This window comes from Phalacrocorax aristotelis, chromosome 7 (genome assembly GCF_949628215.1).
Source record: "Phalacrocorax aristotelis chromosome 7, bGulAri2.1, whole genome shotgun sequence".
Taxonomy (NCBI): domain Eukaryota; kingdom Metazoa; phylum Chordata; class Aves; order Suliformes; family Phalacrocoracidae; genus Phalacrocorax; species Phalacrocorax aristotelis.
The window spans coordinates 41,444,096-41,460,072 of record NC_134282.1 but is presented as its reverse complement, the minus strand read 5'-3'; the positions used below and the strand labels follow the sequence as shown (position 1 = coordinate 41,460,072).

At 44.0% G+C, this 15,977-nt stretch overlaps 1 protein-coding gene across 4 annotated transcripts in view; it reads right to left on the bottom strand.

Annotated features, from left to right (window-relative positions):
- Positions 1 to 15,083, bottom strand: part of ATOSA (atos homolog A) — a 47,319-nt gene extending 32,236 nt beyond the window's left edge. Inside the window, exon 1 of one of the 4 annotated variants that reach the window (XM_075100339.1) lies at positions 14,705 to 15,083. In XM_075100339.1, coding sequence (XP_074956440.1) covers positions 14,705 to 14,720 — 16 coding nt within the window. In that variant the 5' untranslated portion in view covers positions 14,721 to 15,083. Of the gene's footprint in view, positions 1 to 2,635; positions 2,877 to 14,704 lie in introns of those variants that run through there. The other 3 variants (XM_075100338.1, XM_075100336.1, XM_075100337.1) reach the window with 3 other exon arrangements.
- Positions 15,084 to 15,977: the final 894 nt, after the last annotated feature.

The window sequence follows — 15,977 nt, the reverse complement described above, 5'->3', positions numbered from 1 at the left end:
TATTCATAAGGAAAAGAGATAGAAACACTCAAGAATTCAAGAATTTTATTTTAATGGACAACACATTAAACATTAGAAATATAGTGTGCAGGTTAAGTAGGAGCTGATACTCATAACTTTATTACAACATCACGTCAGTTAGAAAATCACACCTACAAGCTGGAAACTTCTGCAGCACAGCTGCTAGAATAGAACTAGCTACCAGGGTACTTAAAAAAGCACACAGAAAAAAAGCATAGGACTTGTTAGAAAGCATACTCAGGTGAGGAATGTAGATTAAGAATCCCATTATTTTATCTGAAATAAAAAGGCAAAACAAAAAGCCCAGAACAAATTTATTTTCATGACATCTGACCTCTTCTACTGCAGTTTCTTTCTGTATTCATCTTCTCTTTGTGCTTTCCTACCTCATCTCTCAAAACTTTGATGTTACAACCTGTTCACTGTCATCTAAGTGCTGGGTAATTTACATTGTGGAACTTTGTCAGAACACGTTTGACCACCCAAAATCATCCTCCTAGCTAGTGAGGCTACCTCCAGCTTCAGTAGGTTTGTTTCAGTATTTTCAGTCCAGATTATTTAGAGGGTGGGTGGAGGGAAAGGAATAAGGCTAGCAGACCAGAGGCAGATACTGTACTTCATCAGAAGTGTAAGGAGCTCTGAAAGAACTGAGATGAAATTGATGATGGTGGAATAGCATGAAGCTCCTTGGGTCATTTTTCCAATGCTATTAACCTTCACCTACAAGGCCTGCCCTTAAGCAGTTAAACAGTAACCTGCAAAAGTAAAAAAGTTACAAAAGAGACAATATATGCTTCTCATTTTAAAAAAAAATCTGGGAGAATGGCCAGGCCCATAAAAATGTTTTTAAATTTTATTTGGGAGGACAAATGAGGACATTACAACTCTCAAGCTGTGCAAAAGATTTCTGATTTTAAAATGGACACCAGAGCCTATTATGGAATTTTGAATGCATAAAACAAAAGAACATTTTTGATAGTTTTAGAATTGAACTGTGTCACACAGCACAATTCGGCTATTTACAAGTTTCCACACTGTAAGTCATGTTATTAAGCTTTAATAGTCTTCTGGTACTCAAAAGAATAAAATGTTACATGGGGTCAAAATTTAAAGGCTTAACAGAATTTCAGCCAAGAATCCAGTTTGCCTCCCTCTCTTCTAACATATGGTAATCTTCTACACAGCAAAGCAACAGACATTAAGTTAACACATTTACAATTCAATACATGCAATTATGAAATTTCACTTTGTCCTCTCAAAAATTCCTCACTACTTTATAAAGCACTACTTCAGTGATTCAAACCAATATTCCCACACAAACCACAAGAGTACACTAGTGGAATTGTTCCTCCTCCTGTATCAGGAGGCGAACACCTAATGTCAGCAGGCTCATTTAAGCTAGACCTCCAGTACCTTTGAGAGGAATATCAACAAGTCCTAGACCCAGGATGAAAATATATGCAAGTCCTTGGTCAGAACAACATTTGCATTTTTAGAGAAGAGGTTTGCTTAAAAAGGAATGGATAATCCTCAAATCCTCAATTCAGCAGTGAATTCAGTATGCTATTTAATTAGCTTTAAACATAGCATATAGTTGAGCAACCAGTAAGTTGCTAATTAAAAATACATATTTTCAATTGCCCCCAAAGCTGACATATTTGCATTAGCTTCATTTGCCCCAAGACAGACAAGTAGTGGCAAAGGGCTGATAACACTTTCATGCGTTGTTTCTAGCAGAAATCAAACTACTGTAATAGTTTCCTCCTGCTGGAAGAGATAAAAAAATTTTTAAAAAAGAAAGAAACTTGACCTACATAACATGGCACAGAAGAAACTCAGTTAAGCTTCAGGGTATTTTTGGGAAGTGGAGAGTTGTTTTTTTTTTGCCACAACAATGAAGAAACAAGCAGTTACATATGGCTACGCTAACTACAACTGTTAGCAGATTTGACATGTAACTAGGTGTCTCACTTTTAAGGCTTAAAAATACCCCCCTCCTGTTCCAAGCCGCTTAATACTCTGGCTCTAACAATGTAATAAATTAACAGAGTTAATCTTGAGGCTGTCCATTACTTCCCTTTAAAGGGAGGCTGAAAAAAAAAAAAAAGACATCACAAAAGTCCAGCCTTTCATAGGCTCAGTATACGGAATGAAAGGAAGGACATATGGTGAAACTGTTTGGTTTTTTAAAGGAACCATTTACAGACGAAGTACAGCACACTTCTTCAGCTCAACCGGAGAGGCAAACTTTAGTACAGGCAGATGTAAAAATCACCTTTCATAGAAAAAAAAAAAAAACCCAAGCAAAATTGTAACTCTCACAGTTACACAGCTTGGACCCGTTTCAAGCCCGGGAAGACTGTCCGGCCCGGTGCCACCAGCCTCCAAGGCTCCCCACCGCCCTCCTCCCGGAGCCCCCTCGCCCCTGAACCGCCTGTTTCGGTCACGACCTCAGCTACACGACCCACGGACACGCTAAGCGTGGGAGGGCGGGCAGCCGCCAGGTCCCGCTCCGGCGCGGCCAGCCGAGCCCGGCGCAGGGGACGAGGCAGCCGCGGGAGGGGGGCCGCGGTGGGTGGGTGGGGCTGGGAGCCGGTTCCCTGCCGGTACACACCTTGTCTGCGCGGCCCTGTGCTCCCGCAGCGAGCCCCGGCGGCGCGCCGGCGCGGGTGGGTGCCCACGGCATCTTCCACAAAGGAGGCAGAGTAGGGGCGCGCATAGCAACAGGCCCGGGCGCCGATTGGCCCCGCCAGGCGAGCGCCGGCCTCCTCGGCAGCGCGGCCCGGCCCCCGCCGGGGCAGGTGAGCGGGGGCGGCGGGGGAGCGGGCAGCACACCCGCAGCAGCCGGCAGAAACCGCCCAGATCGGTGCTAAAGCAACGAAAAAGCGCGTTGCAGCCACGCGTGCCCCCGCCCAGGGAACAGGCGGCGGCGCTGCCGGCACGCCCGGGAAGGCGGGGAGCGGGGCCGGGGCGGGACGGCCGCCGCCCAGCCCCCCCGCCCCACACCGGGGCCCCGGCTCCCGGCCGGCGGGGCGTCGGAGCCGCTGAAGGCCCGGCCCCGCCCCGGCCGCGGCAGCACCAGCAGCGGCGGCAGCAGTGCACGGCCCGCCGAGCGCCGGCATCTCGCTACCGGGACCAGCAAATAACTCGAGGAAGTTTGGAACGGCTTCCACGAGCGTTGGCACTACCCGCTCCGTGTTCGCGCGCAGCGCCCGGCGCGAAGGCTCAGCCCCGCGCAGCCGTATAGGCGCGGTGATGGATATTTACATCAGGAGCGGAAAAAGCCCGACCACCCCCAGCCAGCACCAGCTAACTTCCCGCGGCACTTTTTCCCCCGCTCCGCCCAGTCCCCTCGGAAGCGGCTCGGCTGCCGCATCCTTCTAACCGTGACTGCACACGGAGCGAGGAGGAAATACCCGTTACTAGCTCTCCTGGCACTACCGGAGCTCTTAAACCTACCCTACTGAGCTCCCTACTTTAGTATTTTTTCCTGAGCCCCTCCTCCATTTTTCAATGGGGACTCTCAGGGACTAATTTATGAAGTTATTTCAAGAGAGTAGTCTCAAACTGCACGTATTATTCTAGGTGCAGTCTAAACAACATGTCCACAATTAACAATTTAATCCAGTTCTTATCCATTTACAAGAACTGAAGTCAGATGACATTCACCTTATTAACATAATCAGCACAAAAAAAATATCTTGCTCTCAGCCTAACCATGTCACAAAACAAGAATAAAACTCTTGTTCTGTAGTTAGATGCTCTGAAACGATGAGAAGTCCAGATCAAACTAGACTTAACCACATTCAAAATCCAGTCCCACTCACTAATCCAATCCATTCAAGAGCATGGAAAACATGCTGCTTACTTCACAGAACAGTGATTTTTCCCTCACTCACATATTATATAGCAGTATCATTTAGATGTGGTTACGAGAAAATACAGCCTATACCAGATTTTTAAGGTATCCGAGGAAGGTTGGATACACTTTTCAGTAGTTGGCCCATTTAAACATTGTAGATACAGATAGTGCCTTACAGAAAGTTATATGTAAACCATACCATTTCATTAGTCACTGACATTTGAGCTTCCTGTATATTTTCTCAGCTTGCTTTCCAAGTATTTTTCTTTCATGGAACATTTACTTCTACAAAAACACCATAGTTTACATAGTTGTCTGAAAAAGCAGTTTCAAGTTTTCTTAATTGAGCAACCACCTAGCCTTTGAAAAAAGTACTCAGACGATTTTCTATGAAACTGTTATTCAATACCTGTGGGAGGAATGAGAGGGGTAAGAGGAATATTTATCATGTGGGTAAATCAGTATGCTTAAAAGTTTTGCTAACAGGAGGCAGAAGGAACAACCTGTTTTTGCAGGCCAGCTAACAATGTTTTAGCGAGAAGCAGCTGCCTCTAGATGACAGGCATACCTGCCCACCAAAATGCTCCTGAACAGTCTCCCCACCCTGGGCTACTGGAGTGCAACCACAAAAATTCTTTTTGCACCTGATATTCTTCAAATTCAGTAAAAGTAGGACAGCATGCTGACACTGTCCTAAGCCAGCTGCAAATATACACAGCTGAGCTCTGTGAGTATTTGCGGAAGAACACCCCAGAAATGGATGCATCTGGCCTAATAAAATGCTAAATTTAGAAATCACAATATTAGGAATTCCACCAAACAAAAATCACCTTGAAGCATGCTACTCATTTATCAGTTTGATCTTGTATTCTTCCACAAATTCCACTAGAGGCACAACATACGTATGAGAACAGGACGTTGCTAGTGTGACTGAGCATAAGAGAACACAGTAGCACAGAAATATACATGGGGCTTTATCCTAAGCTGCATATTCCACCATCATAAAGTAGCTGTATTTCAAATACTAATACACTTGCAGTTGTAACACTGTGCAAAATGACTAATAATAAGCAAGATAAACAGATTGTATTTTAACCTGCCTTCTGCCACAAACAGGATAACACTTACTAAAATAAAAAAATGAGGTCTTGATACGAATGGATTTTATCCAACACAAACTTTAGTAATAAGCAGTCCTACTCATTTCACAAAGCAGGAAATCCCAGCCAAGCATGGTTCATCTCAGTATTGAGTCAACTACACACCAATTCAGTGGCACTTGCCAGTACACATAATTGGCATCTTCCCTACATTACAAAAAAAAAAAAACAACACCCCAACTTCAGCCTTCGGAGGGCCATGCCAAAGCACAGGGTGTCTAGTAACAAGCTAGTTCAGAAAAACACTAGTTCAGATCCCAGCCCTGCCTTGTGCAGGAAAAGCAAGGTGTGCATGTGACCCCTAAGGAGTGAAGCATAACTGCCTTCATGGCACCTTATGTTTACACAGGCTAGTTGTAGAGAATAGCTAAAAACAAAAGCACATTTCTACCAATGCATCCCTTGCTTGAAATAATCATTTTGGACTGAGTTATTAATTTGCAGAATATAAAAACACTAAGCACTCACATAGATAATCCTATTCCCCTTCTTCCCCCCCAGATGCTCCAGTCCTCAGAATAAAGCTGAGGTAAGCTCTTGATGCTTGCAATGCATGTTAAAGAGCTGATAAGATATACCATCCACAGTCTTAATAATGTATGTATAGCTTTCTTTTTTCGGATGTTAACAGTCAAATTTTATGAGTGAGAGAGACTACATATAGTCTATAACATGCCTAGAAAAGTTGAAAGCATCAGCTGCTAACAGTTCCACTATGATTTTAAAACAAAATCAGTGCAAATCATAAAGCTGCTTAATATTTCATATGGTTCATTTATGAACCAGCTTATAAAAAGTGTCCTAAAACATTTATGAAACTGAAGGCCATTATATATTTTCAAAATGAAGATGGGATGAAAGAACATACAATGTATATCAAGCAGCATCACTTAATCTTTTCTCTCTACCAGATCCAAAATACTTTCCCACAGAAACTTGTTAAATCAGTGATAGAATCAGTAGGAAACATCCAAAGGCAGTACAATAACAGCCAGTTATGCCAATTTTAGTGAACTTAATCACCTGATGATTAGGTAAGATGAGGCAGGTGTGTATTCTAGCAGTTTTACACTGATCTCCTGACCTTTGCCTTCAAATTCGTCCAGTATTATCAACTATTCCTCCTGTTTCAGCTCCATAAACTGGCTACTTGATTCTACTCATGCACTTTTTGACAGCACGCACACTTCTAAAAGGGCTTTTCCATACCTTCCTTGCACTAACAGCTGTCTGAACATCCTACACATCCGTAGCAATCATTACCCAGCATGCTCCTCCAGTTCTAGTCCTCCAGATACACTGTTCCTCATAGCTTCTCTGCAGCAAACAAAATTCTTTGGCCATTTGAATAGCACGTGCTTCAAAAGGAAGAAGCTGTTCCCCCTTCAAAGTAAAGAAAACCAAAGCCATACTTTTCATTAAAAGGCATCTGAAGTGGGAAACCTTGCATAGGAAATGAGGGGTGTATAAACAATTATACGGAAGAGAAAAAAGGATTTACCTTTCAGCAGCATGAATGTTGATACTAATCCCTTTCCCCTAACTGTGCATTCCCCGTCCAAACTTATCTGGACAATTTTGTCCCTGTTCAGTTCCTGCTAGTAGGAAACTCCTCCTCCTTCACTCCACGTCACTGGAATTTTACTAAAACTCTTCTCTTCCTGATGCACGTTGTCTTCCCCCTTACCCCCGAGTCCAACTAATTCATCAGGATTAAATGCCTGACTGAAAAAGCCATAATAAAAATGAGCAAGTAAATTGGATGTCTTACTGGGGCTGTGTTGTAAATATTCAGAGCTAACATGCAAAGAAAATGCACCAATACTTGTGACTTGACAGGAAACTGTACAAAGCATCTACACAATGTATCAAAAATTCACTCCACTAACACAGAAGTTATGCCTTCAGCGATTAGTCATCACAGATTTTTTCCTCAGGTATACTCTTAACCACCCTCTGTGCTCTTCCAAGTCTGCAGACAAAGCTTTCTAAAACTTGCTGACCTGCCTGAAAGCATGAGCGAGCCATGGTTTTTCACTTACATTGTTGGGTTAGTGCCCTGGCAGGGAACCTGGCAGGGGAGAAGGGTATTGCACGACTCTGAAAAAAGTCTGCTGACCACAACAGCTCTTCCTGCACCTCTCCTTCTCCTGACCCTCAGAAGAAACCACCGCTACCCCACCACCTCCCGCCATGGTACTAACTGTACTGAGGACACAGGCTAATACTCAGCATCCTCAACCCTTCCCTGAAGTTCTTTCTCTGCCCTTCCCTCCCCCATTATACCCAATGACAAGATGATACTGGCACAGGAACTTAATTTACTCAGCACAGAGAAGTGTGAAACATGCCCTAGAAATCCTGAAGGCTCACCAGTGGGCAAAAGGAATCCCTGCATGCACAGCACCATTAAGAGGTTAAACTAGCATAAGTAGTCACCTGCTGGTAGTCTCACTTCAGTCTGAAACGCACGTACCACACTGGTTCCAAGGGATCTTAATGGAAAAAGCAAAAAATCACTAACTTCACAGGATACACAATGTAAAACATATGGCATGGCACATGTGCAACCAGAGATTCCTTATTTCAGATATATTCTCCTTTTTTATTATACATCAGAAGAAAATCCAACTTGTTTTTTTCCCTAGGAAAAAAAGTCATATTTAGCAATAGGTTTGGGAAATGCATTGATCACTTAAGAGAAAAGTATAAGTGCCCTGTGGTTACTGGGTACTACATACCTGGACAGAAAGAAATTGGATGCCTTCCCACAAAATGAAAAACAGTCAAAACAAAATAAATGTGTATGGGGGCAGCTGAAGAATTCCTTTTACTGCTCTTGAAGAAATGAAGTTGTCCAGAAGCCCTCTCAGTAAGACTACTTTGTTCCCCTTTATTCCTAATAAGGGTTATTCCATTCAGAACACCCATGGAAATGTCATATGTGGAATGCTTCCTTCCCCATGTGTTCACCTGCCTCTACTGATTCATACACAGCTCTTCTCCAAATTATCCAAGAACATCATCATACTACCCCATTACATCTTTGCATTTTGAGTCAACATAATGTAGTAATACCATCCCAATCACAACTTTAAATAGTTTTGGTCCCGAAGCTAGCATTAAAAGGTAACGCAACAATTACTACCAAAAAAGAACTAGTCAGGCACATTTAACAAGGAGAAAAGTATATTAATACAAGCAAGTTATAAATATAAACATTTTACTCTGTCAGGATAACAATTGTTAAGAACAGCTGGAGAATTTTCATGACTTACAACTCAATTATATTGTTTATGAGCAGCCTTTGTAAAAATCTCTCTTCTAATCTTGGTACAGTTATGCAGGCAGATCAAGAATAACTGCATGTGGCTTTGGCTGTGTGCTTATAGCTATATTCATCCCACACTGCACCGGACAAGCAGAAAAAAAGAACATGTAATGAATGTGAAGTCTTCCAAAGTCCAACTACCTACCCAAGTCCAAGAGGCACTCTCCTGTATTTGCATTCACCCAGGTTTATAGGCATCCTTAATTGCCTACTTATACATTAAGCTTTTGTACTCAGTAGTACAAAGGTAACCACGCAATTGTACTTCTAAAACAATTTAAATTTAACAATTGGCTTCTCTCTAAACATTAAACACAAGTGACCTGCAAAGACTGTACATTTTACTACCACCTTGAAAGACGATGTAAGACTCCTTCAAAAATCTAAAAAACAGTTTACCAAGTGTCACATCAACATGGAGAAAGTAGTTATTATAACTATAATTACAGTTAAACTGCAAGACCCTATTGACTAAAAGAACAGCTAGTAACTGCTGGATTGTTATCCTAGACTTGTTACTGACAGGGTAAAAGGCTATGGCTATTTCACCACCATTTAACAGTTGCTATTAGTAGACATTTGTCAAAATAACAAAGAAACATTTTGTAAACAGTGAGGTAGACAGAGCAAGTTCTTTTAACAAATGTCATATAGCTGGTTTGTTCCCATCAGTTACTCTGTTTTCACAGAAGATTTCTAATTTTAATACACAGAATTTCATTTGGCAACGACTCACATCTCACGAGAATCTGTATTTATAAATGTTAGCTTATTTCTAAAAACATTTAGAAGCTGGCAGACCTCAGATCCAATAATAGTTTCAACACTGCCCTTAACAACTAAGTCCAATCTAATATGCTTCAGTCCAGGGATCTGATCTGGCACGCCAAGTTTCTCACTTCAGCAAGCAAAGAATATGGTCAGAAGGGTCAGTTATATAGCCCAAGCCTATGGACTTGGCATATCCACAAGCCCCAAAATATCCACCTAAATGCCACTCCAGCAGCATGTGTTTTAGCAACAAGAGCCCCTCTGAAGGCGCTAGTATGGACAACTCCAACAAAACAAAGAAAATGGCAACGTTGTTAGTTACTAGTACAGTTTGTTCTTTCTGAGGAGCAGGCATGCAGTGAAGAACCCTTGCTGTTGAACATGGATAAAAGCACTCTTCCAACACAAGGGCTACTCCTACAACGGGAGGACTTGCCTCGCTGTCAACACTAGATACAAGTTGCAGAACAGGTAGGAAAACTTTAACATAAGCAGGTATTTCAAACCAAAACTTAAATTTTCCAATTCCACAAATTAATATTCTTAGATTTTTTTTTTTTTGGGGGGGGGGGGGGGGGGGGAGGGGGGGCAGGAGTTAGGCACCTAAAAGCTAAGAATACTTGTAGGTTAAATTTTTGTAGTAGAAATTCCATGAAAGAGCATTATATTCCCCTTTCTTGGGTGCAGCGACAGAGTTGTATTGAAAGAATCTAGACTCTACCCTCAATTAAAAAAAAAAAAAAGCCTTATACTCCTGTTAACACACAGTATATAGATGTAATGGATGAGTGATCAGGACAAATCTGCTGTCCCCAAAGATTAGGGCTAGATGGCTTCATGCCTTATAAATGGAATCTGAGTGTAATGTCCTGATCACCTGTCAGTTTTTATCCTGAACAGTTTTAGTGTTTTTCTTTTAAAGAATAAGGTGGTTTTATTTGAAAGTCATCCACACAGGAAAAGCAGACACCCCTCCCACTGCTTTCCTGCCCATCAGAGCTAGTCTCCCTTGCCACACGCACCTTCTCGCACGTGCCCCTGCACAGTGGAGCGTGTTTGCCAGCACGGCTTCCTCCCAGGCCACGGAGCAGCGTCACCTCCAGCTCATTATCACCCAACCAGCACTTACCTGTGGCAACCAAGCCCGAAGCATTGCCCAAACACTTCTGGAGTGACAGGTCCACTGAGCAGGAAGCACCTCATTTCCAGTTTATTACTTTGTTTACTGGCTACATCGTTCTACCATGGAAAAGTTTAAGTGCTTTGTGACATTTCACTGAGAAGATATTATAAAATTAAAGTGTCTCTATCACAGTGCAATATAGGACACTAAAATACCACTCATCCTTTTTCAAGATATTTTCACTTCCTGATCTGCATACTTTGTAGCACATCATCTTTGCTAAGAAGTTTTCCACAAAATCTTTCACTAAATTAATATAGTGCATAAAACTAAGTCTTGTTTATAAGAACAAGGACCTTACACAGATCTCCTAACTTAAAAACTAACGCCACAACTCCTAAATACACTGCTTCAGCTCACTTCCCTCCAATCCCATGCCTCCTCATCCTTCCTCATAAGAATTTGAAGAAAAGGATTCAATCAATTGTTCATCTTTATTAATGTGTCCTCCAGCTTTCCTCACAGCTACATCCAGAAATCCTTCAGCTATATTTCCAACAGGAGGTATTACACAGACTTTTGTTGAACCCAAAGAGTTAGCTCTCTCCATACCAAACCACCAAATAAGGTAGAAGAAAGTCTCTTAACCCAGTTACTACAGACAGACTCAGAGGCACATATCTGAGTTTGACTTGAAAGAAAGGAGGAGGAGAGAAAAAGTAATCTTCAGACTGATTGTTCCTCTCTTGTAGACAGAAAGCCATTTCTTCAAAGTAGGATAATCTCAAAGAGGGAACTAATGCTTTAGAAAGTAAGAGACAACTGCTTTTTGCTTAATTTCTAAGTGAAAACAGAATAGTCTCTACACACAGAACACACAGCAGAGAAATAAAGAAAGCAAGGTAATAACGTAAGAAAAAGCTAGAATGAGGTGATAAAAAAGCCAGCATGCATTTACAGACAAACAGCCTGTCTTCATCCTTTAACTGATCATTCATGCAGTGAGGGGGAGGGAAGAAGAAGGAGCAGTAACTGAGCTATTTAGACTATAGTAAGACTTTTGATGTCTTATAACATTCCCACAGTAAAATATGACGATACTGTAGATTCATTGAAACCACAAGATTTTTTCCAGTTGTGCACTGAGTGTACTCTAAGAGCACATAACAAGCTTTCCGAGTTTGGCAGTAAGCTATCACCCTGACATTATGCAATGTTTTCATTAACTCCGATGGTGAAACACTGTGTTTATACAGTTTATGAACGAAGCTGAACTGGAAGAGTTTGCAAGCGCTCTGCTACGAAGTCTAGCTGTCTTCCAAACTCAGTAAACTGGTGAAGTGATCAGAAGTCATTAGAACAAAGTTCAATAGAAGCAAGAGCAAAGCTCTGTACTTGAGAAAGGAAACATCAGTCCAAACATGCAGCATGAAGCAGCTGACTAGGCAGTTGTACTGCAGAAACTAAATCGTGATGATATCGTGATGATATCACGGATCAAAGCTAGGTAAGCTGATACTGCAGAAAGAGAAAAAAAAAACCAAACTCAAATATTACTCCAAAAACATTGCATGTAAGAAAGGGAGATAAATCATTCTTCTAACTGGCACTGGCAAAGCCTCAGCTGAAGCAACGAGACCACTGTATTTTAAGATGCTTCAACACTTTGCTTTAAGAATGGCAGCGTGGGAAAGGCAAAGCCAAGCAGCAGCCAACAGTATTTTAGTTACTGCATTCTCTAGGTCCGGTATAGACGTAGTTATGTGAATGTGCTTAGAGCAACCTCTGCCCTTCCAAACTGACCCCCCATCTAATGGGTAAGTCCTGAGTGATGCTCATGAGACATGCCCTGTGAGTGCCCTGTGCCTTTGCATGGCAAAGGAGTAAGCCCACATTTTTACCTGCACTCCGAAACCCATCTTGCTCACTTGCAACACTGCTCCATGGATTTGCTGTGCAATGCTCCACGTTCCATCTCCTCCATACTGCTCTCATATATTGGATGTTTATATAATAAGAAAAGTTTGAAAACTACAGATAAAGGGAAGCTAGTACTTTAGGCCAAATTTCCCTTTTTTCTTCATTTTTGCTCATCCCCCCTCACCTCCTTACAGTAAAATATTCTATACCATCTCCCACTGTTTAAAAAGCGATTGCACATTTAGATCTCCCCTTTTTTCTGCAGCACCCATTTTTGCTGGTGATAGCAAGAATCTTATTGGTAGTATGACAAGGGCTAAACCATACCTTCTCCCAACATACCCTGGGCATTGCAGTCTTATTAAGTATAGTTTTAAGCTTAATTCTAACTGCAAGAACTGTAACTCTCTACTCCAAAAGGATTCTGATGTATTTGCAAGAATGAAAAAAATCCCAAAACATTTAAGTCTTTTAAAGTCTGTTTCTTTACATTTCGCTTGGTATATGAATTTGCAGTGTCCCCAGGATTTTGAGGGTCTATAGAAATGTGAAGACTGTGGCAAGCTGAGTGGTCTGCTTCTCCCCTGTCCTTTGCTATTAATTTGCAATGACTGGAAGCAGGTGACTGCACACTTCACTGCTTGTACCCTGTGGTGCAGCAGAAAGCAGCACATGTAAACATTTGCATGATTCGTACCTCTTGAGAGACTCTGTGGGCCGCATGTGGCATTTAGGCAGCACTTTCACAACCCCCTTTGTGCATGGCATTTCTCTATTACATTAGCACACAGTTAAGCTAGAGGTATTTACTAAAATGGCTGGAGATACTCTCCAATGTTTGGCAAGATCCATGACTTACTTCAAGATTCTTGTTAATTATCTTAAAAGAATTTCAATACATTATTGTTGAAGGGTTTCTCCCAGCATGTGACAGGCATTTTGCAAATGATAGGAATCTCAATTTATTAACTGTCAGCTTAAGAAAAAAAAAACAACCACAAACACAACCATCCAACAACCTAAAGACTTGCTTTCTTTAATCTTTACAACAGAGTGGTTAAAAAAAAGGCATCTGATCACTTATCATACAACAACTAAAAATGTTTCCAACATTCAACTTTTTCTACCTAAAAATTAAAGAAAGCAATAGACAAAGGTCATATAGAGGTTTTGAACTGCTATACCAGAAAATCTTAAAGTTGTAAATATTGACTTGCTATTTTGAAATTTTATTTCACCTTGACAGTAAATAGTCTTCAAACTTTAGGGTCTGCTATTAAAGAGATTCTAAAAAGAACTTGCCTCACTGCAATCAATCAGGTGAAGGTTTAAGTGATTAAGGAACAAGGAGGAAAGCAAAGAGAAAAGCCCATTAATTTATGCATATGTTTACAATCATTCCTGTACTATCATCACACCATATAATCCTTAGAGTATATACATACAAGAAATGGTAATTTATGTGGTGTTGCTATTAGCAAACATGTCATTAACAAAACTAAGATGTGTATGTCATGTAAGTGTTAGTAATTAATACACAGATATCTAAGCTATAGTAAAGTGTTTCTCAAAACACCGAAGTGATTATAACTCAAAAAGATTGTGTTTTTAAAACTGAAAGCAACCAGGTAAACAACAGAATCATGAAAACTTTAACAAACCCAAACTTCTAAGTAAGGTTGGTGGGTTTTTTTCTAATTAACACTCAAAATTCTACAATGAGCACACTCATAAAATTTGTTTTAAAAAATAATCTTCCTTTAACTACCAGGAACCAATAGCCACTGCTCATGTAGATGAAAATATAAGTCATGACATATTTTCAACTCTAGGGGCATTAGCAGCTGTTGCTATACTGCAAAAGAGCTGAAGTGTTATAAACATATACATAGACGGTCGACTTTATTTTTCTGTAAAACCAGATGTCAGTAATCCAGATAAGAGAGTAACCAAACGATTATGAAAAATTAATATTTCGGCATGCTTGTAATGATACATCTCCTTTATAACTGGAACCAAACCCACTGTCGGGTTATAAAACAACACAGATGGAAGTTACGGTTATTTTCAGGGTGGTTTTCGGCTATATTTTGACGCTTTTGTGCATCTGCTAACGCCAGCAGATGCCTGTCGATGCCCGATTTGCCTTTGACCGACTCTTGCCTCAGCACTGCAGTTCCGTGCTAACAAGCCGGCTGCATTTGACACACAAACTGCAGCATTCCCAGAGCAAAAGGAGTTTGCCACGGTGCTTGCCTCCCTTTCGTCCACTCAAGACAATGGGAAGCCGAAGGGCAGGCAGGACACGGGGCCGTTAATCGCCTTCGGAGGGGACCTTCACAGTATCACCAGCATTTCCCCAGTTGAACCCGAGTACCTGGATTCTCTCCCATCCCCCAAAATGTCAGGGAAGGGAATACGGAAACAGAGCGATAACACCGAAACGAAACACCAGACTACCTCTAATCCCAGGCGCAAAACGAAACACAATAGAAACATCTTGATAAAACGTTTACCTCGTTCCGGCTTCATTTTCTCCGTTTCCTCTGAGAGGTCTGAGAGGAGCCGAAGCGCTCTGCTGCTCCCCCCAGGACGACTGGCCGTCGCTGCCTCCAAGGAGCGGTATTATTTTTCGCGTGTAAAAAACACGGCGCGGGCGGCCGGCCCGGCCCGACCCGCGGCAGGGAGGCAGGCAGGGAGGGAGGCGGGCTGGCGGCGGCGGCCCGGGGAGCCTGAGCGCCGGCGGCCTCTCCCCGCGCCCGGCCAGGGTGTCCTTCCGTGACACGGCGCCGAGCGGGGCTATTTATAACCTGCCGGGGGAAAAAAAAATCCCACAACAACAGACCTCGGCTCACCCCCGGCCGCGCCGGCTCTGAGTCACCGCGGCCCCGGGCGACGGCAGCCCCGGCCGCAGTCCCCTCCCTCCCGCCAGCCCCCGAGGAAGGCGGCGAGCACCCCCTCCCCTGACCCGCCAGGCCCCCAGCCTGCGCCCCCGCCCCGTCACCGCCCGGCGGCTGGCGGCGCGGGGCTGCCCGGCACCTTCATCCCCCGCCCCGCCGGGCCGTGGTCCCCGCGCCGCGCTTCGCCGCGCCCCCCTCAGACAATCCGCGCCTCCCGTCGTCGCGGAGCACTGCTCTCCATAGCTCTGCCTCCTGCCCTTCCTCCTCCTCGCCGCTGACTAACTCCCCGCCTCTCCGCCGGGCACTCCCTGCCTCCCGCCGAGCGGGGCACACACATCACAGCCCGGCGGCGGCGGGCATGGTAGCTCGGCTCGGCCGCGGGGGACCCGCCGTGCTCGGCCGAACGCCAACAGGGGATAGCGCAGCAGCACCCTGCCCGAACCGCGGGGCAGGGTTCGGCTCGGCTCCACGCCCGCCTCGCGCCGCGCTCATCCCGCCCCCGGGCCGGGCCGGGTCCCGCCGCCCCGCCCCGCCCCGCCCCGCCCCTCACCCACCTCACGTGACGCACGGCGGCCAATCCCCTGCCCTCACTTCCTGCCTAGCTGCCCTAGACTGGGTTGTTATGGCAGCAGCGCGGCGGCCTAGCCTCGGCCTGCCGGCTGTGGCCGGCTCAGCCTATTCGGGTGGCGGGGAGCGCGGCCGCCCCGCTGCTCTCCATCGGTTTACCCACACGGCACCCTTCCCCCGCCCCGCCACACCCAAGTGTTTTAGCGGGCAGGTTCCTGCCCTGTGGAGGAGAGCGGCCCCTCACTCACCCGGCTCTGGCGGAGGCCGCCGTTGAGTGGCCCCTCAGTCCGCTCCCGCGGAGGGCCTTTCCTGCGCTGTCGCC